Source organism: Ranitomeya imitator, chromosome 7, assembly GCF_032444005.1.
Source record: "Ranitomeya imitator isolate aRanImi1 chromosome 7, aRanImi1.pri, whole genome shotgun sequence".
NCBI lineage: Eukaryota > Metazoa > Chordata > Amphibia > Anura > Dendrobatidae > Ranitomeya > Ranitomeya imitator.
Window position 1 is genome coordinate 34,208,559 of NC_091288.1, and position 27,781 is coordinate 34,236,339.

At 41.6% G+C, this 27,781-nt stretch overlaps 1 protein-coding gene across 1 annotated transcript in view; it reads right to left on the bottom strand.

Annotated features, from left to right (window-relative positions):
- Window positions 1-293: 293 nt before the first annotated feature.
- The window catches only part of LOC138644533 (prolyl endopeptidase FAP-like), a 164,566-nt gene continuing 137,078 nt past the window's right edge, over window positions 294-27,781 (bottom strand). Inside the window, exons 21-26 of the mRNA XM_069733051.1 lie at window positions 19,998-20,052; window positions 6,998-7,097; window positions 4,623-4,687; window positions 2,788-2,860; window positions 2,438-2,511; window positions 294-616 (exon numbers count right to left, since the gene is read on the bottom strand). Of these exons, the coding sequence (XP_069589152.1) occupies window positions 518-616; window positions 2,438-2,511; window positions 2,788-2,860; window positions 4,623-4,687; window positions 6,998-7,097; window positions 19,998-20,052 (466 nt within the window). The 3' untranslated portion in view covers window positions 294-517. The remainder of the gene's footprint in view (window positions 617-2,437; window positions 2,512-2,787; window positions 2,861-4,622; window positions 4,688-6,997; window positions 7,098-19,997; window positions 20,053-27,781) is intronic.

Consider the following 27,781-nt stretch of genomic DNA (forward strand, 5'->3'; position numbering starts at 1 on the left):
ATGGCCACACACAGACCTCACATCCAGCCTATATTACTGGGAGAGAAACTCCCACAAGAGAAAAATCTGAAAATTGGATTAGAATGAACACTGCATATCAGGGGGGTGGAAAATTAACAAAGAGTGCAGACTAAAACTTAGTGGAGTTTTATTAACTAAAGGTAACCAGTATCACATGTAAAAAAAATTTTTTCACAGGACAAGGGTAGAAAATTCATGTAAAACTGTGATGGGTTTTCATTAATTAAAGAAATGAACGTTTATCCTGTATTAAAAAAAAGCAACATCTCACACAAAGTTTCTATTATTTATTTAGCAGAAATAGTAGTTTTTGACCATATGCATAATTCTATTATCTGAGTTGTATGGTGTAAGACAATGGGAACAGCAAAACAAAGAAAATTGACACAGGGAAGGCATCCTGAAGATCTGTCCATACAGGGAATTATTAATTTGTCAAATTAGTCAACATCCAAAAATATAATATATTTGGGGAGGGGGTGTCAGTGACTATAACTCATGACAAAGAAAAACATTTCTTAAGAAAGTGAGTCATGTGATTGTATAGATGTTTTCTTCCGGATCCACCAATTGAGTGATCCTTGTCTGTGTACCACTGGAGATAAAAAGATAATAAAAATATATGACATGAGAAGAACAATAGCTCAGTACATAACTCTATGCTACTGGTCATAATGTGTAGTATATTGAGATCTGTGATAGATAAGAAGAAGCCAACCATCTTCCTACTCCGCAAAATCCCAGTACTAGAGGCCCTAACCGTGTAAAATGCATTCATATGTACACTGATTGGATCCCAAGGTTTGGGAACGTCAAGATAACTTCCCAGTGCCACTGCTATGCAGAAAGTTCATGATATGACACACAGTAATGGTGTGGAACTGATTTAGCAAGCCTGCGGTTCACTATTTAATAGGAGTATAGGATATAACTTCCGACTGCCGGGTTTTGGGCATATGGTTTAGATTTGGTTAAAGGTTTTGTTGCTGTCTCAACATGTTTGATGGGGAAATAATTCCTTGGACAATTTAATCTATCATTTCCTATGTGCTGATTATGATGTAATTTATATGTTTGGTATGAGTAAGAAAACCTAAGGGGGATTTTTCAGTTTTAAAGGTACCAATGGTGGAGAAAGTGCAACAGATCTTGGCAAATCTGGGTTCTAGATCTCACTTTAGTTTACTTTAAAGTTTCAATAACTGTTAATGAAACTGGAAGTTGTGGTGCCTTTTTATATCCGGCATAAGTGCGGATGATAACTTCCAAACTCTTCTAATGTTACACTCTGTCAAAAAGCATTCAAAGTTAAAGTAGATTATTGCTTTGTCACAAAAATCCAGGTGTAGCTGACGGGATAATCATAGAACAAAGATTGGAGGCCGATCAGCTCAATTTAAATCCTCTTGTTATCGTGCGGTTTGAACTTGCTGCATTCCTGACCAGTTTCTTGATTAACCCTGGACGCTGTCACTGATTTGACACTTGGACTGTCTGACTTCTCTCTGCCTTTCATTCTGTTTGACCTTCTGGATTCTGAATCCGACTTTGTTGCTACCCTTGACTCTGGTTCTGCTGCAACCTGGAGGCCTTTGCAGACAAGTTCATAACCCTGCAAATGGATTTTCAGAACCCAGACAACTTGGGTCTACATTCGACAGATGAGGCAAACTTTAACTTAAAATCTGACTGCATCATATGATATGCAATTGCAATTGGAAACGTCACGTTACATATTGCTACATCTGTATATACATTGATTTGGCCAGTTGGCTGGTGGGATTCTGGACTTCTTTGCCTTTGATTCTGATCGATCTCCTGGATTCTAACTCTGATTCTGATGCAACTTGAGGGCCCATGGAGAGAATACCATAACCCTGGAACTGGGCTTGTAGCCAACTTGGTTACCTTTTTAACAGATGAGGCAAACTTTTTTTGGAAATCTGGTGCATCATGTACAATTGGTAATATTTCTTCATATGCGTAATCATTGACTTGACCAACTTGGTTCTGTACTGCCTGATTACCCTCAACCTTTGATTCTGGTTGACCTCATGGGTTCTGTCTCGGTTATCCTTGATTGCGCATTTGAATCTGATTTTGTCCTTTTCTCTGACTCTCTGGTTCTGACGTGGCTTAAGGCACCCTGCAGAAAACTCCAGATCAATGCATACAGGGTTCAAAAATTCAGCCAAATTGGTCTATTCCCCTAAAGTACCATATGGTAGATGCTATATTTGTATACGCACTAACTTCCTTTAAATATGATGAATGAATCTCTCTAATGGGCCTGTATTGGGCCACTATTTGGCTCGTAACTGATACCTTACCCCATTCAGACACATTATATTACATCACCATCTACCAGCAATAAATTATAGCCTTGACATAAAATCTTTAATATATGGGAATTTACCATTGCTTCAAAATCCACTTGGGCATCAACCAAAGCTTTGGATATCAGAGCAGCTTGCTGGAAATGTACATTATCTATGAGGAAACACATAATCAAATATATTTGCTAACCATATCTAAAATGGATAAATATTTGACAGTTTAGCCATGATGCATTAGGGCAAGATGACTATTGATAAAAACGATAGCATCATCATCATCATCACAGCTTGAGAACCGGTACGACATAAACACTTTTAGGTACTAGTGTCTATCAGAAACTAAGTAGTGTGCTTATTGCTAATCAAACAAAGTTATTCTCTGATTCTGGCTGATTGTTTGCCCTGTAGATTGGCTCTTGATAGCACCTACCATCTGCCGTTCCGTGAATGAGTAGGTAATCTACCTTCCTGAAATTGTCTGCCCTGGACATTACTGTTGAATTCTGAAAAAAAAAGGAAGAAGTAATTCATTAGACGTGATTTGTGATGCACAACTAATATAAAAAGGCTTTGTGTTTGGTGATGGCATTAACTCTTATGCAAGTCTATAAAATTATCTTTTTTTGACAACACTTTAATTTGCCTTTGGAAACTTTAGATTAGAACATTACAATTTTTTCCACTGATTACGGTAAGCCAATTCATTGACTTTGGACGGATGTTTTGCATGTGGCAAGATTAAAAATGGCATATTATTATGAGCAGATAAGATCGGTTGAGAGACAATTAGGGCTTGCTCACACTTAGCACTTTTGCTTTTTTCATATCTGTTTGCAGTGCACTGTATGACCTGTGGGTTTTTTTCTTAAAAATTTAGCACGTCAAATTTTTCAGTGATTTTTTCTGCGTTTTTCCCCATTGAGATCAATGATGTTGAGCAGCAAAAAAAACGCACGAAAAAATGCTCAGAAAACAATTCAAACAGCATATTAAAATGTGGAATTTTCGCTGCGTTTCTCTCTCAATTGTCGGTGGCCCAATACATCTAGACTGATGTTGTTTAGGGTGGCCAAAAATTTTGAGAACACCAAGCGTCAAATACTTTTAACACATCCACCAGTTGCACCAAAATTATACAACTTTTCAAAGTTTTGATGAATTGGGACAAAATTGTGGCCAAAAAATTACAGAAATTCAACTTGTATTTTTTCTATTATTCTTTTACAAAATGGCCCGATTCAGCATTGTCTTTGCGCTTTCATGTTGAGTCTTGTGTGTTTTGGACCTTTTTTTGTTTGAACCCTAATTAATTATTTTATTTGCTCCTTTTTAAGTCTATTTCATATGTGTTTGCCTGTTTTTTTGCTTTTCGCAGTGAGGGTGGAGTTTAGCGATTGGATGAATCATCAATTGTAACTTTTTAAAAAGTCTTTAAAAAACCACAAGAAAAAAGTGACGTAGAAAATATAGATGATGAAATGAGGCCTATGTGCGAAACAACTAAACTAAGCTCAGTTGACACGTTGGCATTAAAACCCAACATGTGTTTACGTGTTATGAGTCTGACACTGACGCTTGGATTTCTTCTACGGAAGTATGCAGTGAGTGTGGCATTTGCCATTTATTCAGACTAAGCCTCAGCTATTCCTTGCAGAAAAGGTAACAGGCAAATTATTTCTGTGACTAAACATAATTCATAGCATGGGGTGCGGAAACTACATTTGAGATGAATCTTGGCACAGGCTGAAAACATAAGCTGTGAAATCTTTAATGTGTGAATGGGGGCCAATTGGTATGGCTGACATCTGTGGAGAACTCCATCATCACCTGCCTTACTATCATTAAAGAGGCATGGAAGACATCTGTTTAAGTTGCATATTTCTAGAAATACAAGAACGGCACGTGCTAGTCTCATTATGGCCGGGGTGGTGAGGGGCTGTAATCACTGCTGCACCCTCGCGATGGCCGTGCCCTTGTAATAAAAAGCTAGTGGGGGACTCTGAAAACTTCTGAACAGGAGTTTTGAAAAGTATGTATTTATTTTTTCATTAGTCATGTGAAACTTATACAAACAATTCTGAAAATTGAAAATCATATTAAGGAGTAATGTCAGTCTTCCAATCGGGGTTGTCATTACCGATTCCGTTGGTTTTAATGTCTAGTGATTTATTTTCTTAGTGATCCACCAGGGTTTGTTGCCAACCTTACCTACAATTCCCAAACTCACAAGCTAAGCCATCCTGCCGCCTTCTAATTCCTGAATACCTGATAATTTTGGAGGTTGTCTGCTTTGGTTGGAAGCCCCATGTATCGCTCTGTGTAGATGGATGCTGGAAGGAATGAGAAAGAGAAATAAAATGTGAACACGACGTTTCTAAATAAAGAGTAATCAAAATGACATCATGAAGAGTATAGCACTATGGCAGATGACCTTTTCTTCAAGCTACTTTTCCTAACTGCCTAATGACCCACAACTCTACGAGGAAGCAAAAAATCTTAAAGATATAGAAAGATTCATAAGAGATAAAGTAAGCAGTTATATACATGGGTTAACTGATGCCAACAAATCTTCTTCTGAGAAGTAAAACCGGCATCCACCCAAATATTTACACTTCCTTATCTCTTGATCTATCATCTCACCATAGGAGTGAGGAGCTGCCAGGTACCTTCAGAACCGTTTTCCATCAGAGCTGCAAATGCTTTAACTCGGTGCAATTTATTGCATATGAGACTAATGGAGAAAGCTAAGCCCGGAGCCTGGCTATTTTCAAAAGTCCCATAGACAAAGCATAGAGGTTGAGCATGCACAGCTCTGCTCCTTTCATTCATACATCCGTATAAAACACATACGTGAAAAAATGGTATGGATAAAGAAAGAATGAAATTACAAAACTTCTCCCATACTTTGCAACGTTAAACACGTACGGCACACCGAAGACACGCGTGTAAAACATCTGACTACACTAAGATGTCATTAGTGTGCAATCCGATTTGGGCGGACTCAGGCAACGGAGAAGATGGAGAAATTAAGTTCTCCATCTTCTCTGCACTTGTGCTACAATTCTCTCATCCAAGGGAATCGGATCGCAGTAAGCTGACACTCTGATCAATCTCGAATCAGAATTTGATCTGAGTGTCATTAGGATAATTGAGACGATTCTTTTGAATGAGAGGATCAACGCTTGTGTGGGCGAGCCCTAAGAATAAAAATCTCATTTAAAAGGTTTGTACCAATTCTGGAAGTCATACTCTATCCTCAGGAAGTTTAACTGCTGGGATCACCATTAGTGATGAGCGAGTATATTCGTTGCTCGGGTTTTCCCGAGCACGCTTGGGTGACCTCCGAGTATTTGTTATTGCTTGGAGATATAGTTTTCATTGCCTCAGTTGCATGATTTACGGCTTCCAGATAAGCTGAATACATGTGGGAATTCCCAAACAGGCATTCCTCACATGTATTCAGCGTATCTGGAAGCCGTAAATCATGCAACTGAGGCAATGAAAACAATATCTCCGAGCAATAACAAATACTTGGAGGTCACCCGAGCGTGCTTGGGAAAACCTGAGCAACGAGTATACTCGCACATCACTAATCACCATCAATCCCAAGAACTAGGGTGCTCAAAAGCCCCATGTGAATGGAGTGATGGTTGACCATGTGCACTGTGGCTACATTCAGTCTTAATGAGCGTGCTGAAGACGAGCTGGATGTAGTGCTCGGCTATCTACAGTGGTCCCATGAAAAATTAATGTAACAGTAGGGTTCATGATTGACCACCACTCTATTCATACAGGACTATAAAGAGCTTTGAATGGTGGGGGTCCCAGCGGAATGACCCACAGCAATCGGAAAGTTATTAAATCATGGAATAGGGGATAACTTCTAAACTTGGTAGAAGTCCTTCAACATCTCGAAAAACTTTACTACAGTAACGACACCTGCTCTCTACTTTTTAACTTGCTAGGATTAAAATCTGTCTAATATAAGCAAGATATAATCCCAGAGACATGTAAGGCAGATTATTGACTTTGAACTGTTCAACTCTAAGGGAATGTGGGAATAGAGAGATCATAAACTGTCTCTTTTGCTCTGGCACCTTACTTATATACTGCTTTCCCTAGTTTCATCCTTACTATATGATTGTGCCCTCGGTATTATTGAATATATATTGTACTATCTCTTGTATATGACTAATGGTGTGTAAATTGTTACCAGTCATTTACCATAATTGATGTTATTCATTTGAGTTCAATCTTTGACCAATTGTCAGGCCTATAGACCTACTGTTATTTTGCTTTTGTGCTTCAACCTTTTCATCTTATCTTGTATTTCACCTTTTTGGACCTTGATGCATATTTTAGAACTGTGCTTTTATATCAAGAAACATTTTCAATATTTAAATAACCCTCTTTTCTTGATCATGGTTTACTCTAGTGTACATCATGTATAGGAGTACTTCTTTATCCTAGGTGCTATGTGGGGGGAACACTTTATTGTAAGGGATTGTTTCCAGCCCAGGTTACTCTTCTTTTGTGTCTTCTCTTTTCCTTGATACATTGATTATTGACAACGACTATGAGAATGACATAATACGGTAGATTTTGTAGGTGATTTACATATAGCAGGATGGTTTACTTACCATAAAATTCCCAATTAGAAACAGGAGCGACAGCCATACCACATTTAAACAGGCCCGTACCCTGGCCAAGGACCATGGACGTTACATAACCACCATATGACTGAGGAAAGAATAACACGGCGGTAAGTAACATCGATGATAGATTACAACACTAATGAATAAGTCCTAAGGTAAAACACTGATAAAGTTGCCCCGATGCCTTTAAATAAAGAACTTGTGGTACATTTCTTAGGTACGCTATAATTCCTAAGGAAAGACACAAAACTAATGTTAAGGACGCTCCAATAAACTCAACTCCAGTGCAGAAATTTTAGGAGAACATCCTCAAGCCAGAGAAGTCAATGCGGTAAGCGGAATGACTCTTATTCCATCTCGGACCTGTTTTGAGAAGTGGGAAGTCATTCTGGCCACGGGAATCTTCTGGACCCAAGAGCCCTGTATTATACGTGAAGACTTTCAATGGGTTTTTAATACAAAATAGGCTTTTATTAGAAAGCAAATCAGAAGTAAAATTCTTTCCTACAGACGTTGCTGTTAATCTTGGTAAATTAAAGGATGATTGTCATATGATATATGTTCAAGGTATAACTATAGGTGCAGGGATTGCAATTTCACCCGGGCCCTGGAGCCTAGAGGGACACAAAAAGTCCCTTTGGCCAATATGAAAATATCATTACTATTAAAGACCTACAGTAATTGGGGGCACTGTTGGGAGTTTTTCGATTGGGGCCCACGAGCATCAAGTTACCCCACTATATATGTTGTTCATATAGACAGGTTTCTACTTCAGTTAGGGGAATGGGTCCAATTTATCATTGGCATATGAAATGCTCCATGCAGAGTTTCAAAGGTAATTTAAGGGGTTGTCTCTAGTCATTCAGAAGAGTTACTCATAGGTAATTCACAGTCAAAATACCAAATGTGCCCCCCCTTTATTTAACAGTTATTGAATGTCAATAATAAAAAGGACTAACAACACGTAAAACACACAACACACAGCAGAGAGTGATGATCCTGGACTATCCCTATAAAATTCTCACGTATGTTCCTGCCCACCAGCGGAGGTTGGCCCCCTGGATATGCGACATTTGCGCCCCGACTCCTCGATGGACAGCTGCCGAAGAGCAGGGGCACCAATGTCGCATATCAAGGGTGCCATCCTCCATGGGTAGGCAGGAACATAGATGAGAATTTTATATGGATAGTCCAGGATCATCACTCTTTGCTGTGTGATTTACATGCTGTTAGTCCCTTTTATTATTGACATTCAATAAAAGTTATATTTTAATAATCTATTATTTTTTGGGGTCTTCCCAAGTGAGCCATTATAGATAGACCCTGACCTTTTCTGATTAAGTATAAACATTTTTTTTACCCCCCCATTTTATTTCCAAAATGTTCACAGCAGGTCTGATGCAACTTTTTTCGGTATTGAGGAGCTTTCCCAGCTAGTACCGCAGCGGGAGGCAGCTGGACAAGATTATAGAATACGGTAATTACACTTATTGTAGACTTTTTGGAGCAAGGGAAGAAAAAATTGAGATGCTAGATTCTAGTATAGAAAAAAAAATATTATGCAGATGGACTAAAAGACAGGAGTAATATATTATACACAAGGCTCTATATGGATTCTCTGAATCTACAGTCATAGAAATTGGTATTTTAGGTACTTAGGTGTAGTTTAGTTAGAAGGGGGCTGGCTTAGCTATTGAAACAAACAGCCAACCAGCCCCCTTCACGCAACACTGGTCAGGTGCTGACATAGGAAAAGCTGTCCTGTGTCTGACACAAACAGAAAGAGGACCTGCCAAGATCCAAGACCAGAACTTATAGCTGAAGAACGGGGCACTTTTCACATGTGAACTATATTAGTAAGCTGTATAATTTGCTAATCTAAGCACATTTAGGTTCAATTTGTTTTAGCTGGACAACCCCTAAAAGTGATTTTCAAAAACAATCTTATTTTTTCATGAATTTTGGATCATCTTGCACATTATGCATAGATATGAAGTAAACATCCTTATCGCGTTGGACATGTTTTCTGCATCCAGATTCAACGTGCTTTTCCAAAAATGTTAATCAAGTTTTTGCAACTGCTTAATTTCAAAGCAAATAAATGTTTTCTGCTCCATTTTATCTATATGTATTTTCTACTTTATCTATTTCATGATTAATCTCAACGATCTAAAAATAAAAAAAACTAATGTCTCACCAAATTCCTGGAGCTTATAAAGCCACTATTGCCTTGAACAAAGTGCAATGATTTACTACCTCTTCACTGTATGTCATGCAGTAAACCAAGTAAAACATTGTTAATCTCTGAGTGTTACATCAATCCGTATGAGGCCTTTGGCACTAGTTAAGCAAAGTACATAAGCTAAAGAGTAGCCTTATTTCTATCATTAAAAGAAAAAAAGTTCTTTACAGTAATGGAGAGCAATATCTCTGTCCCTCATGTTGTCCAAAATTTAGCAAAAATAATTAAATGGATTGATCGGATTCTGAGCATTGATGGCGTTTTGGGGGACTTTAACGGGTGTGAGAGATCAGCTCTGTGGTAGACGCTGGTTCAGACACAAGGTTTCCGTTTGTCCATTCAAAATAAACGGGCGGTTTATTAAATGTCCATAAACAGTCAGGTTTAACAAAATAAAACAGCCTCTTCTGGGTATAAAAGGTATAACAGAACAAAAATGGAAAATAACTAGTGATGAGCGAGTGTGCTCATTACTCGGGTTTTTGCGAGCATGCTGCTAGACAGCCTGAATACATGCAGGTATTGCCTGTTTGTTAGGGAATCCCCACATGTATTCAGGCTGTCTAGCAGCCGCAAATCATGCAGCTGCGAGGACTCAAACATAATCTACGAGCACGCCCAAGATGCTCGGACACCACCTGAGCATGCTCAGAAAACCCGAGTAACGAGCACACTCGCTCATCACTAAAAGTTACCATTCCATATAGAGCACCCATTTAAGCATTAAACTTTCACTCTCACACTCAAGCAGAGTCTGACCAGTGCATACAAGGCCTCCTCACCTTGCCCACACCCAGACATAGTGAGACATCACCAGCTGCCTTAAATCGGCCATCACAAGACCTGGACTAGAGGAAAGTGAGCAGCTGATCCCACCCATCTCTTTCAGCTGCTCTTAAAACCTGGACCCATAATTCGGGCCAATTAAAACACCTCTCAGCACTGTGTGTGCTGGAGCCTGCTTCTCCGGGTCCTACATCACCGAGGCTTGACACCTCGGGGACACATACCTCCCGTCCAAGACATGTCAAGCTGCCAATTTACAAGCGGTTACTGAATAATATAAATTGCATGACCTACCAGCATGTGAACACTGCAGCCAATCATTTCACACAAGGGTCACATGCTAAACTTTTGGGCACCATCCTTGAGGCCAGCAATTGGGTGTATTATTACTGCTGCCATACAACCAAAGATCAATGAAGGTCTACAGATGTTTTGACAATGTGGGAATGTTTTTCTTTCTTTCTTTTCTTTTTGTGTTTCAGATTTTCTTTTTAACTCTGACACAATGACTTTTATATCTATAGCTTCTTCTTGGTATAGGTCAATAACAATTGATTGGTTTGTTGGTTCATACTCTACGTAACTCACCAAAGAAGGGGCCGTGACTCAAACATGAGTGGAACTGATTTGTAGTCAGTTGCGCCAATGATATACAGGGCATGTCTGCGTGGGTAACCAACAAAGTGGATGCAGGGCTCACTAATTGGCAGAATAAAATATTAATGGTCAGCCATAAGGATAGGCCATCAATATTAAAGTACCGTACTTTTAAGACCCATTAAAAATAAGTTAAATTTAGGGCTTTAAAGCCTGTAAATCTTTCTTAATTTTCCAAAATTCTAAATACATTATATCTATATAGAAAAATCTGTTCAGATCTTTCCTGAAGCCATAAAGTAGGACGAAATACAGAGTAATAAATATTACACTTTTTATACTCTTCACTTTCATTCACTAATCGAAAAGATCCATGAATGATCTATGAAATATCACTAGTAATAATATTATGTGCATCCTTAGACGTGAAAACTTAGTTAAATTTAGAAATATTGTAGGAAATTTTTCACCTATAGATAAGCCACTTTTCCAGCTCATGTACTCATCTACGCCTTCCTACTTTGAAGCAATGTGTTCCTATATGTTGTGGGAGAATACTTGGGAGAGGTCTCCCCGTTTTCCAGTAGTCTCCAGGAGATTTGAGAAAAATTGGCAAGTCGGTTTATTTCGCATACATACAACAGCAGTAACACTGATTACTTTTCCCCATTCCAAAGGGATCCATCAAGTATGTACGAAGCATGCATAAGTTATTGTGTGTGGGATCGGAGATAACAAACCATAGGATGGAAAATGACTATATAGTCCCATGAAGTTTCCACTAAAAGTAAATAATGGAGTCCAAATTGAGGTAGGGAATCCAACAAGTCCAAATCATATGTGTAATGCTGCCATCATGCAGTATAGCGCAACCCTCACCAGGGGGTGCTGGTAGAGTAAGAAAGGTTGCACTCACAGCGTAGCACCACAGTACGGCAGCGCGGGCGCCACAAGTGGCGAGAGTGGTCAGACGAGCCGGGTCAGAAATGGTCAGTACCAGAGGAAACAGCTACACACGTGGTCAAGTACGAGGCAGAGAAGTCGGAGCCAGACGGTAGCAGAGATACCGGAAACGTGAGACAGTATAACAAGTCTGAGGTCTAGCCGGGTCAGATACCTGAGGTCATAGCACAGGGAAAAAACACTCAGACAAGTGGGGTAGTAGGAATGGGAAGACACGGGAACTGTGCAAACAGGCAGAGGACAAATCAGGGAGTAATGGGGTCAGCTGCTTGAGCCTGGGCAGGAACTATAACTGACACTGCCTGCAGATGGCAGTGGGCAAAAATAGCCAAAGAGACCCCAAAACGAGGCAAAGAAGATTAACCCCGCATGACCAGACAGGGGAGAGAATAGCAAGAAACAAACCCCAGCCTGGATCATGACAATATGTTTGGGCCTATTTATGACTGGGGATATATGGCAGGAGCATTCCCTGACATATACCTCCGATGGACACATGCAGTGGCATAAGGCGGCCATCGACTCCCATAGAAAAATAAAATGTTTGCAGTGGGTTATATGTCTCCCTCTGTATAGGAAAGTTCAGAAACACTGCCTAATTTGTTCGTCATATGAGAACAACACATCCATACTTTTATTAAATTCTGCTAAGTATTTAATATACTACAAGCTCTAGCAATTATCAATATACTTGAGTAAAAGGGAAACCATAATGTTGTAAATGTTATTGCATCAGGATTAACACAGCAGATATAAACTATGTTACAAGCTCCAGCACTGTCCAAAGTACTAGGATAATCTCTGTAAATTGGGATAAATAGGTTCATAAAACTAAATAGCTCATGTCCTGGAGAAGCTTTATAGTAAAGGAAATCCACATTTAGAAACAAAAATAAGATGTTTAATGGAAGAACACATTGGGTTTGCCATACACCTCTGATAGGGGTCATCTCAATCAACCTGCCCATACACATGCACGCTCACCTCGGCCCAAGACAAGGACAGAGGAAGGCCTCGGTTTGTGACTTTCTCCCAAAAATGAATGCATCTGGGAAAATAACCTAATCTTCCCCATCAGAGGGGAATCAAAAGACTCCCAAAAGAGGTGGTTGGCAGGTCCAGCCAAAACCATAGAGTCTGAGCAATATACTTCTAATGTGTACAGCTGGCCTAAAGGTACCGTCACATTCAGCAACTTTGCAATGAGAACGACGACAATCAGTGACGTTGCAACATGCTGGATAGCGATCTCGTTGTGTTTGACACGCAGCAGCGATCTGGATCCCGCTTTGCCATCGCTGGTCGGAGCTGGAAGTCCAGAACTTTATTTGGTCGTCAGGTCGGCGTGTATCGTCATGTTTGACATCAAAAGCAACGATGCCAGCAACATTTTACATGGAGCTAACAACCAGCGAGAACGATTAGTGAGTCACCGTTACGTCACTGGATCGCTCCTGCATCGTTCTGGAGCTGCAGTGTTTGACGTCTCTACAGCGACCTAAACAGCGACGCTGCAGCGATCGGCTCGTTGTCTATATCACTGCAGCGTCACTGAGTGTGATGGTACCTTAAGGGTACCATCACACAGTGGCATTTTCATCGCTACGACGGCACGATCCGTGACGCTCCAGCATCGTAACAATATCGCTCCAGCGTCGTAGACTGCTGTCACACTTTGCAATGTACGACGCTGGAGCGATAATTTCATGACGTATGTGCGATGTAGAAGCCGTTGGTTACTATGCGCACATCGTATACAATATCGTGCACACCTTTGTCACACCATTCGATCATGCCGCCACAGCGGGACACTAGACGACGAAAGAAAGTTTCAAACGATCTGCTACGACGTACGATTCTCAGCGGGGTCCCTGATCGCAGGAGCGTGTCAGACACAGCGAGATCGCTGGAACGTCACGGATATATCGCTGGAACGTCACAAATCGTGCCGTCGTAGCGATCAAAATGCCACTGTGTGACGGTACCCTTAGGCTAAGTGCACACGTTCAGGAATTCATGCAGAAAATTCCTGTGAAAAACCGGACATTTTCTGCATGAAATCCGGAAGAAATCCGCATGCGTTTTTTGCCGCGGTTTTGCCGCGTTTTTGCCGCGTTTTTGACGCGTTTTTTCCGCGGTTTTTTCCGGACACTTCCCAATGCATTTTGTAGTGGGAAATCCGCATAAAAACCGCAAAAAGAATGAGCATGTCCGGATTTTGTGCCTGATGCGTTTTTTATGCGGAAAAAAACGCATCATGTGCACAAAACATGCGGAATTCATTCTAAATGATGGGATGCTTCTTGTATGCGTTTTTTTTGCGGTTTTATAGCGTTTTTATAGGGAAAAACCGCGAAAAAACCGGAACGTGTGAACACAGCCTAAGACAAGTGTATACACTGCAAACATCATCTAAAATCACCACCAAGGCTTTGTTATCTTATCACACCTTCTGCAGAGCAGCAGATAATCTCCCAGAATGGTCTTTTTTATCTCATTCCTTTCCTAGATATGCTAAATACAAAGTGTTGGGATGTTGAAGTTTGCTTTGCATTTATATTCCAAGGCACGTGAAAGGCTAATTACATACTGTAATATAGCAGTGTGACTGCACTTTTTTTAAAGTGTACATGAAATTTCACATAAAACCAGAGTAAAAGCCTGGTCTTGTGGCTCTCATTCACTACAGCCGAGTTTCCCTACCAGTTGCAAAACTACAACTCTCATCATGCCCTGATTGTTGTCACCTGTCAGGGCATGATGAGAAATACACTTCACAAGTTCAATAAGTATAAAAACTGTCCCTATTCCCAGGGCCGGCTCCAGGTTTTTGAGGGCCCCGGGCGAAAGAGTCTCAGTGGGCCCCCCCCCTTTAACACATACCCGATTTATGATGCACAGATATGGCAGAGAAATGTATAGTACAATGCCAGATTTCACTTCTTACATGAGTGACAGCTATTGTAAATTCTGCAGTGTATATATACAGGACAGGAGGAGTGGTACTGTGCAGTGTATATATACAGGAGGAAAGGTGCTGTGCAGTGTATATATACAGGAGAGGTGCTGTGCAGTGTCGTGAGCAGGGCGTTGTTGTATCAGAAAATCTTTTCTGTTTTGAGTTTTTCTATGAAACAAAGACTTTTCTACATAAACAACGTTGTTTGGTTTTGCGGCCCTAACAGATCTGTGCTACAAAGTAACAGGCGGCTCGGGCATTAATGAGGGACCTGATGCTGAATCCTTTCCACAAACCCTAATGACCCAATTAGTGCCCCGTCATTAGAAGCTCATTAAAGGCCTCCCTGTCCCGAGCAATCATGTACAGTATGGGGGGATCCTGCAGCCCACCCGTGACTGCTCCATACCATACACTGCCCTCTGTCACGCTCACTATTATCCTGTGCATTTCTCCTTCATCGTTACCCCATGTTACACTTGTCACCCCCCACTACAGAGTAGCAGGGCACCAATGTCACCCCGTCCCGGATCCTAATGGCAGCAGGAAATGTCTGCTCCTCTATTGGGTTGGAACCTGATTTAATCAAGGAATAATGTGGATTTGTTGCCGGTGGCTGCAGGGGAAGGGTTAAGTGATGCCATGTCCTTGGTGGGAGCGGTGGCAGCTGCTGGGACCTGGACAGACACAACCAATGTTGCTGTGACTGCACAGTGTGACCTGGAGGAGAGAAGCTGAGACTCCGGAGCAGAAATCACCCACATGCCAGCACTGGGCAGAGTCCCTCCAGTCACCAGCATGGGGCCACGGGGCCCCAACCTACAGCCCACATGGCAGCAGCTCCCCTTCCTCCTGGCATCTGGTTAACCCCATTTATGCGGGTCAGATTGTTATATTTAAGGTTTAGCAATAACCTTCATACAGATGGGAAGGGGTTAAGCTTCTTCCTACCCCACTGGTGCAGGTTTGGTGCAGCATGCATGTATTCTGGGGTTCTGGGAGAGCTGGGTGGCTACAGGCTGCACCCCACCAGCTGCTCCTCCAGACATCACCCACATTTTTAGGCAGCAGAGACAGACAGCAGCAGACTGAGCCACAGGACCAACTGCAATTATTGCTGGATACCTTTGCACTCTGGTAGGACTAGCTCCTCCGGAATCTTCCTGATAAGTTCAGCTCAGCAGCACTGTCTGCAGCCACCCAGGGGGGAGAGCAGAGAACGTGCTCTCTCCGCCCACAAACAGTCACACTGGCTGCCTTCTCTTAACCCCTATGTGCCTGCCTGGCTGCACTGACTGAGTGAGAAGATGCTTGTGTCAGAGCTGGCACATAGGGGTTAAGAGAACGCAGCCAGCAGTGACTTTGTGGGCGGAGAGAGCATGTTATCTCCTGCTCTGCTCTCCCAGCTGCTAGTGGGCCCCCCTTTCTTCCCAAGGCCCCGGCATTTGCCCGCTGTGCCGGGTGCTGACGCCGGCCCTGCCTATTCCCATGCTTTTGAAGTTGCTATCCACTCATTTCAAATTGGTATTTTTCATTGTCATGGTCATTCTGCCAGCACTGTAGGTGTTGAAACCTCTGTTAGTGCACATTGTGCTCTGCCATTGCCCAATTGCTCACCTGTCCTGAACTATAACCTCGCCTCTCTTTTATGCCCATATACAAATTGACTAATCGGAGAATAGAACTATATAGACAAAGACATCCTACTTCCAGCAAGGAGATGAAGACCCACCCCACTTTCTGTAATCCATCTCAATTTAACCTCTTTCCTCTACATGATGTACTGTTCCATCTTTTAGCGAGTGCGGGTGCATTATACCACTATGGGATGCATTTTATTATGGGGTGCATTATACCACCATGGGGCTGCATTATACTATGGGGGTGCATTATACTGCTATGTGGCTGCATTTTACTATAGGGTGCATTATACCACTATGGGGTGCATTATACTGCTATGGGGCTGCATTATACTATGGGGTGCATTATGCCACTATGGTGGTGCATTATACAATGGGGTAAATTATATGCCAATGGGGGTACATTATACCACTATGGGAGTGCATTATTCCACTATGGAGGTGCATTATACTATTTGGTGCATTATACAACTATGGGGCTGCAAAAAATTAATTACTGTATATGACTATGGAGCTGCATTATCTATATATATATAATTGTCTAAGGGTTTTTCCATCTGTCTGTCTTTCTGTCTGTCTGTCTGTCTCTCTGTCTGTCTGTCCTGGAAATCCCGCCTCTCTGGCGGCCTCGACCAATCAGCGACGGGCACAGCATCAACGTAGAAATCCCGCGTCTCTGATTGGTCGAGGCCGCCAGGCCTCGACCAATCAGCAACGGGCACAGTATCGACGTAGATGTCATAATGGTTGCCATGGCGACGATGATGTCATAAAAGTTGCCTCGACCAATCAGCGACGCCGGATTTCTACATCGATACCGTGCCCGTCGCTGATTGGTCGAGGCCGCCAGGCCTCGACCAATCAGCGACCGGCACAGCGACGATGATGTCATAAAGGATGTAGACATCCCGCGTTTCTGATTCAGCGACGGGCACAGTATCAACGTAGATGTCATAATGGTTGCCATGGCGACGATGATGTCATAAAGGTTGCTTCGACCAATCAGCGATGGGCACAGTCTGCCGCGAATTCTGGAATCATCATTGTCCATATACTACGGGGACATGCATATTCTAGAATACCCGATGCGTTAGAATCGGGCCACAGTCTAGTACTATTATATTATGGATGATTATGGGGGCAAAATGGAGAGACATGGGGCAGAATGGAAGGACATGTGGGGTCCAGAATGTGAGATATTATTACTGTTGGGGCCAATGAAAGGATATTATTTTTGAGGATACTGTTTCAGTGTGGGGGAATAGAGATCCTGTTACTGTGCATGGCGACACGGTCGCTTTTCTATTTCATCTGGTGTAGTGTAGAGGTTTGAGAAAAATTGGGGAATGTGCTTTAGATAACTATGTTATTTTCTGCAGGGATGAATCGTAGCTGGAAGAAGTGATGGCGGTCTGAACTAGATGAAGAAGAAAAGCGAAGATGAAGGACTTCAACTAGAGATGTCAACAGTGAGTCAGTGTGTTACCTGTACACTGACACTATATATTGTATACTACATACAGATCTCCTGTGTATAATGTAACGGGTGAGCACTGTATTACCTGTACACTATATACTATATACAGAGCTCCTGTGTATAATGTCACTAGCACTCACTGTATTACCTGTACACTGACACTATATACAGAGCTCCTATGTATAATGTCACTAGTGATCACTGTATTACCTTTACACTATATGCAGCGTTCGTGTGTATAATGTCACTGGTGATCACTGTATTACCTGTACACTATATACAGCGTTCGTGTGTATAATATCACTGGTGATCACTGTATTACCTGTACACTATATACAACATTCGTGTGTATAATGTCACCGGTGATCACTGTATTACCTATATACTGACACTATATACAGATCTCCTATGTATAATGTCACTAGTGATCACTGTATTACCTGTACACTATATACAGCATTCGTGTGTATAATATCACTGTATTACCTGTACACTGACACTATATACAGATCTCCTATGTATAATGTCACTAGTGATCACTGTATTACCTGTACACTATATACAGCATTTGTGTGTATAATATCACTGGTGATCACTGTATTTCCTGTACACTGACACTGTATACTAAGTACAGATCTCCTGTGTATAATGGCATTAGTATTATGTTTTGTTTTTTTTAAATTAATGATCAGTATTGTAGAATTCGGTCACTATATGGTAGTAATATATTGTCTGGTCATGGTGTGGTGGTATTTATCCCTAGTATGTGATATTATTGGTCATTTTAAAAATTGAAAAATAAATAAAAATATATCTAAAATTGCATTGGATATTTTAACAAATGTTTAATAATTTACAGTAGAGTAGAGCCCGGCCAAAAGAGTCTACCTTGTCATGGTGGGGTATTGAAAAATCTTTTGGCCTAAACAAAAGCTGCTGACTATGTATGTAATCTTGTGATGGGAACTGTTAATGTGTGTTTAGTGAGGACTTGATGCAAAAGTGGAGTTTTTCCAAGAGAGGGTGGTGGGACTGTGGAAGGTTTGAGGGGTGGAGGTGGGGCTAGGGTGGAGCCTGGGCAGAGTTTCAATGGGTCCTCGAAAATGTTTCCAGTATGGAACCCTGAATTTTCTAGTGGCAGGCCTGCCTGAACCTCAACACCATAGGACACCATTAGAACTCAAGGTCGTTGATTGTGAGCATGGCCCTCACCTCCAACATCAGGGCCTGACCTCTCAAATACTCTTCTAGATCAATAGACCGAAAATTCCCAAAGACACCTCTAAGATGTTTTAGAAATCCTTCTCAAAAGAGTGGAAGATGTTATAGCTGCAAAGGGGGGACATTCTATATAAGTGATGATGGATTTAGAATGGGAAGCTATAAAAGCTCATGTAGGTGTAATGTGTAGGTGTCCCAATACTTTTGATCATAGTGTTTCTCCCAACCAGCTGTCACCAATGCATTAGCTTAGATCTCATGTCTGCGCTAACTTCCTGCCTAGTCAATAAAGACTGCAAAGCAAATAGCATAATGCTATTTGAAAGAATAATAAACGCAAACAGTAATATCATAAGCCACTTGGCCACAGTTACAGAAAATCCAGGTCTAAATATGACAGAGGATTCAGTTTGATGCCGCGTGGGAAGTGATGACTCACTAACTTAGCGCTATCATCCGGTTATCAGTATGCCATGTATAGCCTCAACACTCAAAAGATAACTCATCTTAGAGTTTAATGGATGTGATAGAAATTTCAGAGCTCGTACCATTGGAAAGTGAAAAGTAATTATATTAATGTGCATCACTCAACAGGACAGATACCTTAAAGGAGTATTATTGTGGCTAAAGGAGTCATATTGTTACATCCGACCACCCTCTATGGAACTTCAGCCAATCTGAAGAATAAAGGGACTAAACTACTTTGAGCTTTTCCTCTGCACAGTGGCATCTACTAGAAACCCTCCACAGGCCGCAACTCTCATCGTAACCACTGGGTGGCCACATATTGACACATGAAGCATAAACGTCTCCCGACAGAGTATCACATCAAATTCATGTATTATTTCCAAGCTGGTTGCCTCGGGATCGAGCCAATAGGGAAAATAAGGAAGGACACATCTATAGATGCAAAGCCAATAAGTCTAATTCATTGGGAAATGTTAGCTGTTAATAACTCTGTATAATAATATTTGACATTATTTTTACAAGTCACTTTGTTAAATTTCGAGTTTTGATAAAAAATAAAGTTGTATTGCCCTGACTGTAGTTCTATGTAATATTTAAGTTGAAAGTGTAATACAATGGGGAAATATACTTACCCAACCCCAAATTGCAATTCGCTGTTCATCTATGAATCCCATTTCAATAAATTTTCTAAAATGATAAAAGTAACAATTATCAGCTGTCAAAACAATAAAACACAATAGCTAAACCTAAAGTATGAGCTTACATTAATGCTGACAGGTACACTGTGGGGGTCCGACACCGGGCACTTCCTCTAATTAACTGTTCATTGCTCCGGTAGCGCCCAAAAGTAAATTGTCAACAGATTTTCTGAGCGAAGCTTCATTCAAAGTGTAGTGACCGCTGGCAGCCAACGCTGGATGAAGCAGTACAGCTCCAGTTCTTTGGCAGTATCCGGTAATGATCGCTAGCAAAGAAACCCTGAGGCCAATATTAATTGCCCCATAAAAAATCAAACGTGCACATCCCCATAGACTAACATTGGTCCCGAGTGCGATCCAACGTTTTGTCAATCACGCTTGGACTAAACATACGATCATGTGCATGAGCCCTAAATCCTTCCTAAATTTGCATATGGCAATCCATAGGGACACCACCCCTGCGCCCAGTAAATTACTATCATGGTCACTACCAGTGAACTGGGAGGAAAAAAATCAGGACTGGTGGGGGAAGCATGAAACATTTGACATAGAATAGAAACAGAATTGAAAATATTCTAGTATTGCAGCATTTTTTATTTTGACCCCAGACTGACTTCTAACTCGTTAAAAAATAATATTTTTTTTACATCTACACAGAACATAAATGGAGAATAAAACACCTATAAGTAATCCAGAGCAAACGCCACGTGAAACTTGCAGATTTGTCGCAAATTTGCTGCTTCAATCAAACTTACAGCATAAATTTAAAATCTGCGCCATAAATTTCTTGCAGAATTTTTTTTGCCAGAAAAATATACCAGGATTGGAAGGAGGATGATCTGTCCAAATCTTGCACCAGGGCCCGTCGGACTCTAGTTACATGTCAAAAGTTGCATCAAAATAGAGTCCTTACAAAACCACACAAAAATACATACCGGTATTTTTTCTGATTAAATTTTCAGAAATTGACTTCTTCAGCCAGAAAAACCATGTCTAATTTCTCCGTTTGAAATAGAGCAAAATACTGATCTGTTTAAGAGAAGGTTCCCTCAATTACCTGTCTAGACCATGAGCAAATTACACGCCATCCCTCGTTTATGAGTCAGCATTGCAATTTAAGTGTATGTGCATCAAACATCTTTTAGGCGTTTTTCCTTAAGTGTCTTCTTTGTCTTCTCAATTGTTTTATTGGTGGCTGTGCCATCAGAGACTTGGTGTTATATATAAAATAGTGAATGGCTTCCGCCTGAAGAACGCACCGCTACCCGACTTTTGAAGCCTTAATTGGTTGAAAGAAACTCAAAAATCCTGAACATTGCCAGTCGTGTTGACACTGCAATGCATACTGTATGTTCATTTTATTCAGCATTCATTAAATGCTTTTTTAAATGGGTTCCTCAGCCACTTGAAAAATCCACCGTTTGAGACTAGGGTTGAGCGAAACGGATCGTTCATTTTCAAAAGTCGCCGACGAGAGAGAGAGAGAGAGAGCACCATCACACAGAAACATTTTGGTTGTAGTGACATGACATGCACTGATTTCAGGCCACAAAACGAGTGTGATCAACAATATTGAAGTCATTCGCCAATTGTTTCCCAGCCTCTTTACACTGGCTGAGGAATAATGATGGGGACAGAATGATCACTAGTAAATCAATCTGACCCCATACAGTATCATCTTAGCAGAATATCTGCAGTTTTAACTGGGCGATGTGCTGATGAGAACAATGACTTTTGATCCGGCATAACCAGTCCAATTACTTGATGAATATCCTGCATTTTGCACTCCCTCTAGTCCTCCATATAGTATAATGCACCCCCATAGTCCTCCATATAGTATAATATACTTCCCCTAGTCCTCCACATAGTATAATACACTCACCATAGTCCTCCATATAGTATAATAGACTCCCCATAGTCCTCCATATAGTATAATGTACCCCCCTAGTCCTGCATATAGTATTATACACTCGCCATAGTCCTCCATATAGTATAATACACTCATCATAGTCCTCCATATAGTATAATGCACCCCATAGTCCTCTATATAATATACTGCACAGTTCATAGTCATCCATATAGTATAATACAATCGCCATAGTCCTCCATATAGTATAATACTCACCATAGTCCTCCATATAGTATAATAGACTCCCCCTAGACCTCCATATAGTATAATAAACTCCCCATAGTCCTCTATATAGTGTAATAGACTCCCCATAGTCCTCCATATAGTATAATACACTCTCCATAGAGTATAATACACTCCCCAGAGTCCTCCATAGAGTATAATACACTCCCCATAGTCCTCCATAGAGTATAATACACTCCCCATAGTCCTCCATAGCGTTTAATGCAGTCCCTATATAGAATATAATTCTGACCTCATATAGTATAACTCAACCCCACATAGAATATACGGTAATTCAGCCCCCTATAGAATATAATGCAGTCGCTCATAGATTATAATTCAGTCCTACAGTATTATGACCACCATGTACTCACTCGCTCACTGATATATACCGTGTTCATGGGCATGGAGAGCAGTGAATATTCATTCCCTTTAGTAGCGGGCACATGTGATTGCCCAGCAGCAGGAAGCCTGCAGCTGCGGCTACTGTGCCCCCTATTAAAGTGAAACGAATATTCACTGCTCTCCACTCCTATAGTCCCACCCATCTCTCAGCGCCGGCGTCAGTGCATAGCGATTGGAGGGACTATGGGAGTGGGGAGGGGGAGCAGTGAATATGAATTTCTCTTTAACAGTGGGCACAGGCTTTAGCCACAGCAGCCGACTCTTGCCTCCAGTCACCCACTGCCCCGCTGCTGCATCACTGACACCGGGCAGGTTACGGGGCCTGACTCAGGGGCTCCATGAATTGCTATGCGACTGCACGCTCCGCTCCAGATTGCTGGCTCCAGAGTCCCGGCCTAATCTTGTATATTGGGTGATCAGATGAGCCCTGGAGGAGGTCAGTTCAGCTGGAGAGGGCTGCAGAACCCACTGTGAGGGATGTGACACAGAGCAGACAGGACTGATATCAGCCCCTCTGGTGCACCTGTGCTGTCCCGTGCAGTGAGCTCCCCCCATCTCTTCACAGTGAGGAGATGCTGCAGCCTGCTCCGATTAGAACAGTGGAGGGAGGAGAAGACACACGGTAAGTCCTGCTCTTCCTCCACTGCTGTCCCTGTGTGCTGTGCGGTGGGGCCCCTGACTGTAGGTGAGTACTCACTAATTGGGACGTGCCATGCAGGAGAACAGACGACAGCCAGTGAACGCTCTCCTCAGTCTGGTCATGGTGAGGTGAGGAAAGCGTTCATTGGCCAGCGTCTCTCCCTGCATGACACGTCCCCCTTTTGAACTCCTGCACTTTACGCCCTGCTCTGTCCCCGGCACTGGGTGTTCCATGATTAAAAGAAGGAGTGAAAGGGACCCGATCCTGCATGATACCAAGCCTGCCTTCAGGGGCCCCCCTCCACCTCTGGGCCCTGGAGCAGTGCCATCAGCAGTATGTCCGCCCCTGGATGGGGTCCCTAGGGCAGTGGGGGCCCTAGGCAGCTGCCTTGTCTGCCTGCCCCTAACACCGACCCTGAATACGGGCATCACCAGTGACATTATACACAGAAGCTCTATATATAATACCAATGTACAGGCAATACAGTGTTCACCAGTGACATTATACACAGGAGCCCTGTATAGTGTAGAGTGTACAGGTAATACAGGGATCAACAGTGACATTGAACACAGGAGTTTTGTACATAGTACACAATGTACAGGTAATACAATGATCACTGGTGACATTATAGAAAGTACCTCTGTATATACAGTGGGGGAAATAAGTATTTGATTTTGTAAGTTTGTCAACTGACAAAGACATAAACCGTCTATAATTTTTAGGGTAGGTTAATTTTAACATTGAGGGATAGAATATCAAAAATAAAATCCAGAAAATCACATTGTATAGAGGTGATGGAAGAGATGAAGGGTGGTGCTGAACTGTGAAGAGCTTTGTGGGTGAGAGTGGTAAGTTCATATTGAACTCTGTAGTGCAGTGTTCCCCAACTCCTGTCCTCAAGAGCCACCAACAGGTCATGTTTTCAGGATTTCCTGAGTATTGCACAGGGGATTGAATTATTGCCTGTGCAGGAGATGCAATTATCACCTGTGCAATACTAAGGAAATCCTGAAAACATGATCTGTTGGTGGATCTTGAGGACCAAAGTTGGGGAACACTGCTGTAGTGGATGGGAAACCAGTGCAATGACTGGCACTGTAGTAGAAGAGGCATCGATGTAGCAGATGGAAAGGAATATGATCCTGTCTGCTGCATTTAGGACAGATTGGAAAGGGAAGAGTTTGGTAAGAAGGAGACTGATTAGTAGAAAGTTCCAATAGTCCAGACGAGAAAAAATAGGAATTACAATAAGGGTTGCTGCTGAGTCAAAGGTAAGAAAAAGTTAAATTATAGAGATGTTTTTGAGGTGTAGGTGACATAAGCGGGTGAGTGATTGGATGTGGGGAGGGAAGGAAAGATCTGAATCAAATATGCCACCAAGACAGCGGGCATGTTGCTGGGGAGCAATGGTGGAACCACAGATGGAAATGGTAATATGGGACAGAGGTAGGTTAGTGGAGGGAGGAAACACAAGAAGTTCAGTTTTTGACAGATTCAGCTTTAGATAGAGGGAGGACATAATGTTAGAGACAGCAAGAAGACAATCATTGGTATTTTATAGTAATGCAGGGATGATGTCAAGAGACTATGTGTATAATTGGGGACCATCAGCATAGAGATGGTACTGAAAACAAAATCTACTGATTGTTTGTCCAATAGGTGTACAAGGAGAAAAGGAGGGAGCCTAGGATGGAACCTTGAGGAACCCCGACAGTAAGGGCAAGAGGAGAGGAAGATGAGCCAGCAAAAGATACAGTGAATGAGCGGTTAGAGAGGTATGAGGAAAAACAGAAGAGAACAGTGCCCGATAGTGCAGAGCATAGTGAGGAGCTGGTAATCCACAGTGTCGAATAACTGCAGAAAGATCCAGAAGAATTAGCAGGGAGTGGTGACCATTAGACTTAGCTATTAGTAGATCATTAGAGACTTTAGTGAGGGCAGTTTCAGTCTAGTATAAAGAGTGGAAACCAGATTGTAAAGGGTCAATAAGAGAGTTATCTGAGAGATAGCCGATGAGGCATGAGTAGACCAAGAATTCTGGGATCTTAGAGATGAAGGGAAGAATGGAGACAGGTCTGTAATTAGCAGCAAAATTCTGGTTGAGGGATGCTTTTTTTAAGTAATGGATGTATACTGGCGTGTTTAAATAAGTAGGAAAAAATACCAGATGAGAGGGAGAGATTAAATATATTAGGTAGGTGAGTGTTAACAGCCAGGGAAAGCGACTGGAGGAGATGTGAGGGAATAGGGTCACTGGCACAGGTAGTAGGGCGAGAGGATGCAAAGGGTCTGGACACTGCTTCTTGCCTGACTGATTCAAAGACAAAAATTGAGCAAGATGCAGTGCAGGAGGGAGGAGAATGCTTAACGTTAGGGGATTGGGAGAACATTTCCTGTTAGATATGGCCAATTTTTTCTTTGAAATATTTGGCCACATCATCAGCGCTGAGATTGGTGATTGGGACCTGCACTCTTAGATTGAGGAGAGAGTGAAAAGTGTCAAATAGTCGTTTAGAATTATTGGACAGTGAGGTGATGAGGGTGTTGAAGTAGGTTTCTTTGCAGAAGTGAAGGGCAGAGTTGTAAGTTTGAAGCATAACCTTATAATGGATGAAATCTTCAGCCAGATTGGATTTTCTCCACAGGCGTTCGGCGCACCTGGAGCACCGCTGGAGAAAACGTGATTGGAGCGTGTGCCAGGGTTGTCGCCGTCTGTGCCAAGTTGTAAGCGGTGCAGTTTCATTCAGGGCACTTTGCAGTGTTTCATTATAATGTTTCAGTGCAGAGCCAGGAATCAGGACATTTGAGCACTGCTGATGACAACTTCATGACACACAGAGTCAGAACTATATACACAGCATTAAGTTTCTTTTGAAATGTAATTTGGCTTATAACAACACCTTCCCTATAACACCAATTTTGGAAAAAGATTAACATTTTTGCTCTTAACATGACACTTCGTACTGTAGATGAACATATAAATTGTATATTAATTACTTTGTTGCAGTGTTTTATGATGTTGTATAATATTTGTATTACATAGTTACTAGGTTATTCTATAATCTTCCCATTCCAGGTCTGTAGTCAGTGCTCTTTTATAGATTCCATATGTTTAGAAAGCACATCACATTTCACTTAAAGAACGATCCCATGACCTGATTGATCTTAACGACCAAGTGATGACATGTTGGATACATTACATAATCTCACAGTTTGCTTAAGAACATTGGAACAGTATCAGATTCAATAGAGAACAGGGTTGTAGTCCCTTGAGGAACCACTGGCACTGCTATTGTAAATCTGAAAAAGTGTGGATTTACTTAATACACAAAATCTGTTAATGAAGAACAAGCCAGATATTCGGATGATTGGTAGCACACGGATAGAACACATCTCTCCATATGCAGCAAGCTGCACATCACTACAGAACTGTGAACATCATGTCCTCTTGTTATATTTGTAAAGTGTTTATTTAGGAAATCCACTTAAGAACCTCTTAGGATATGCGCCTCTGAGTTCAAATGCAAGTTTATGGTCTAGAAATAAAATTAGAAAAATTATTTTTTTACGAAGCAAAATACGAGGAGACTTGAATTACTGCAGTTATTTATTTTCTCCCTATTGACAGAAGATATAGAGTAGTTGCTGCCCCACTGAGTATTTTGGAGTTCCTTCAGTGATGTGCTTGGATATACAGTACATCTCACTGTCTAAATACAAGTTTGTATTCTAAAATTAATATTAGAACATTAGAAATTAGCTGTTTATTTTACAGAAGGAGAGAATTGTTAGACTTGAAATACTGTAGGCCTTTACGTCCTCCCTGCTTAGAAAAAAGTAGATAAAATTGCTCACATGTGCATTAAGCACAACCATCATACCAGTCAACTTTTTAGGTACTTTTTAGCACCAGCTTGCTGGTCTCAGTGCCAATTATAGATTTTTTCCCCTAACCTAGCTGTGCAAGTTACCTGATTTTGATCTTTGCCCATTCACTTGAATTAATCTTTTATACTCTATAACAGGGGTCCCCAACTCCAGTCCTCAAGGCCCACCAACAGGTCATGTTTTCAGGATTTCCTTTGCATTGCACAGGTGATGCAATTATTACCTGGACAAGACTAAGGAAATCCTGAAAACATGGCCTGTTGGTGGGCCTTGAGGACTGGAGTTGGGGACCCCTGCTATAACCACTGTATCATATAACAAACTGTTGTCACCATTAACAAAGTGAATAGTAATGAGCGAGTTTACTCGTTGCTCAGGTTTTCCCCGAGCACGCTTGGGTGGTCTCTGAGTATTTATGAATGCTCGGAGATTTAGTTTTCATCCCGGCAGCTGAATGATTTACAGCTACTAGCCAGCTTGATTACATGTGAGGATTCCCTACCAACCAGGCAACCCCCACATGTACTCAGCCTGTCTAGTAGCTGTAAATCATTCAGCTGCCGCAATAAAAACTAAATCTCCGAGCACTTACAAATACTCGGAGACCACCCGAGCATGCTCGGGAAAACCCAAGCAACGAGTACACTCGCTCAT